The sequence below is a fragment of the Octopus bimaculoides genome, chromosome 17 (assembly GCF_001194135.2).
Source record: "Octopus bimaculoides isolate UCB-OBI-ISO-001 chromosome 17, ASM119413v2, whole genome shotgun sequence".
Classification (NCBI taxonomy): Eukaryota; Metazoa; Mollusca; class Cephalopoda; order Octopoda; family Octopodidae; genus Octopus; species Octopus bimaculoides.
Window position 1 is genome coordinate 463262 of NC_068997.1, and position 1825 is coordinate 465086.

The window sequence follows — 1825 nt, forward strand, 5'->3', positions numbered from 1 at the left end:
TTTTGATAAAAACTTTTACTGTCAGTATTAAATGCTTGTGTCAAGTGTTGGCATTCCTGTAAGCAATTCCCATGTGTGTGTAGACTAATTAACTTTAATAATATCAGTTGTCTGTCTTTGTAAATTACTTGTAAACAATTATGATGCTTCAAATTGTTTTTTTTTTACCTCTTTTGTTTTACAATTAATTTCCTATTAAGAGGAAATTAATAGTAAAACATTAAAAATACCCATTTCAATTGCATTTATTTCTAATCGTTATAAAGTGCCTTATTTCTGGATGTTTAATAATTAGGATGTTAGAATTTGAACTTGGATCCTTTATTTTTAAGTAAAGGGTAATAATACAGCTGTTTGCTGCTTAGGTTAATGATTGTAAAAAAAATATTATCATCTTAACAATTCATCTGGGATATTCAGAATGTTATTATTTTCATTGTTCAGCTAATTTTATATTGACAGACAAAGGTTAATTGATGTGAAGACATATTTAAAGTATGGAAACATTGAAGAGTTAACTAGAGATATAAATATGTTGTGAGACAAACATGGAGATATACAGATAGGATAATGTTTAATGTATCAGAATAAGCCTGAAATGTACTTTCATCAGGAAATGGAAATAATGTTAGTCCTGCATTAATATCGTTGACTTTTATGGGGATGCTGAATTAGTAGAACTGTTAGTGTTGAAAGAAATGTTTAGTAGTATTTCTTTTCATTGCTATAAATTCTCTGTTCAAATCCCTCAAAGGTCAACTTTGTTTTTCAACCATCTGGTGCCGATGAAATAAAGTACCAGTGAAGTACTAGAGGTTGATGGTATTAACATCCTCCCCTCAAAATTACTGGCCTTGTCCCTAAATTGCAGATAATTATTACTAAGGTGTCAAGTTGACAGAATTATCAAAGCATCATAAAACATACTTGGCAGCATTTGTTCTGGCTTTTAATCTTCTGAATTCAAATCCTGTTACGGTCAACTTCACCTTTCATCGTCTTGGAATTAATATAATAAAGTACCAGTCGAGTATTGAGGTTAATGCTATTGATTAGTCCCCTCCCCACAAATTTCATGCCTGTTGTAGAAAGGATTATTATTGTTATTCACCACAAATATTTCTAGTTAACCTCTTAATGGTCCTCTTGTTCTATAAGTTTGGTTGTCTGTCCTCTGGAATGGCTGGATGAGTCTGAAAGTGAAGTGATATTCTATAGAATTTGTGATTTATATTTTTGTCATATATGTTTGGGTAGAAAACTTTGGAAAACAGAAAATTAAAATATAAAGTTTATATATTTTTGAAGACTTTCTAAAATGGTCGCTATTAAAATGAATAAAAATACAAAAAAGAAACTCCATGATATATTCATATTTTTTTTAAAGTTTTCTGAAATAAAGGATGCTGTTATGAACATGTAGCTTTTTGTTATTATTATTATTTTTATTGTTGGAATTTTATGAGGATGCTGCTCCTGTGCAGGTGGCACGTAAAAAACACCATTTGAGCATGACCGTTGCCAGTGGCACGTAAGAAGCACCCACTACACTCTTGGAGTGGTTGGCATTAGGAAGGGCATCCAGCTGTAGAAACTCTGCCAGATCAGATTGGAGCCTGGTGCAGCCATCTTGTTTAGCCAGTCCTCAGTCAAATCGTCCAACCCATGCCAGCTTGGAAAGCAGACATTAAATGATGATGATGATGATGACAACTGCAGCTGCAGGAATGCCAGTTCCCATATTCCTTCCCTTGTCTGTTGACTTTCTCTCTCTTTCTCTCTCTTTCTCTCTCTCTCTCTCTCTTTCTCTCTCTCTCTCTCTCTC

The 1825-nt window shown here is 33.0% G+C and overlaps 1 protein-coding gene across 2 annotated transcripts in view; it reads right to left on the reverse strand.

The window, feature by feature from the left end:
• LOC106879890 (uncharacterized) overlaps positions 1–1825 on the reverse strand; it is an 18382-nt gene continuing 16557 nt past the window's right edge. For both annotated transcript variants that reach the window (XM_014929627.2, XM_014929626.2), the window contains one exon: positions 1–1193. In XM_014929627.2, the coding sequence (XP_014785113.1) occupies positions 1135–1193 (59 nt within the window). In that variant the 3' untranslated portion in view covers positions 1–1134. The remainder of the gene's footprint in view (positions 1194–1825) is intronic.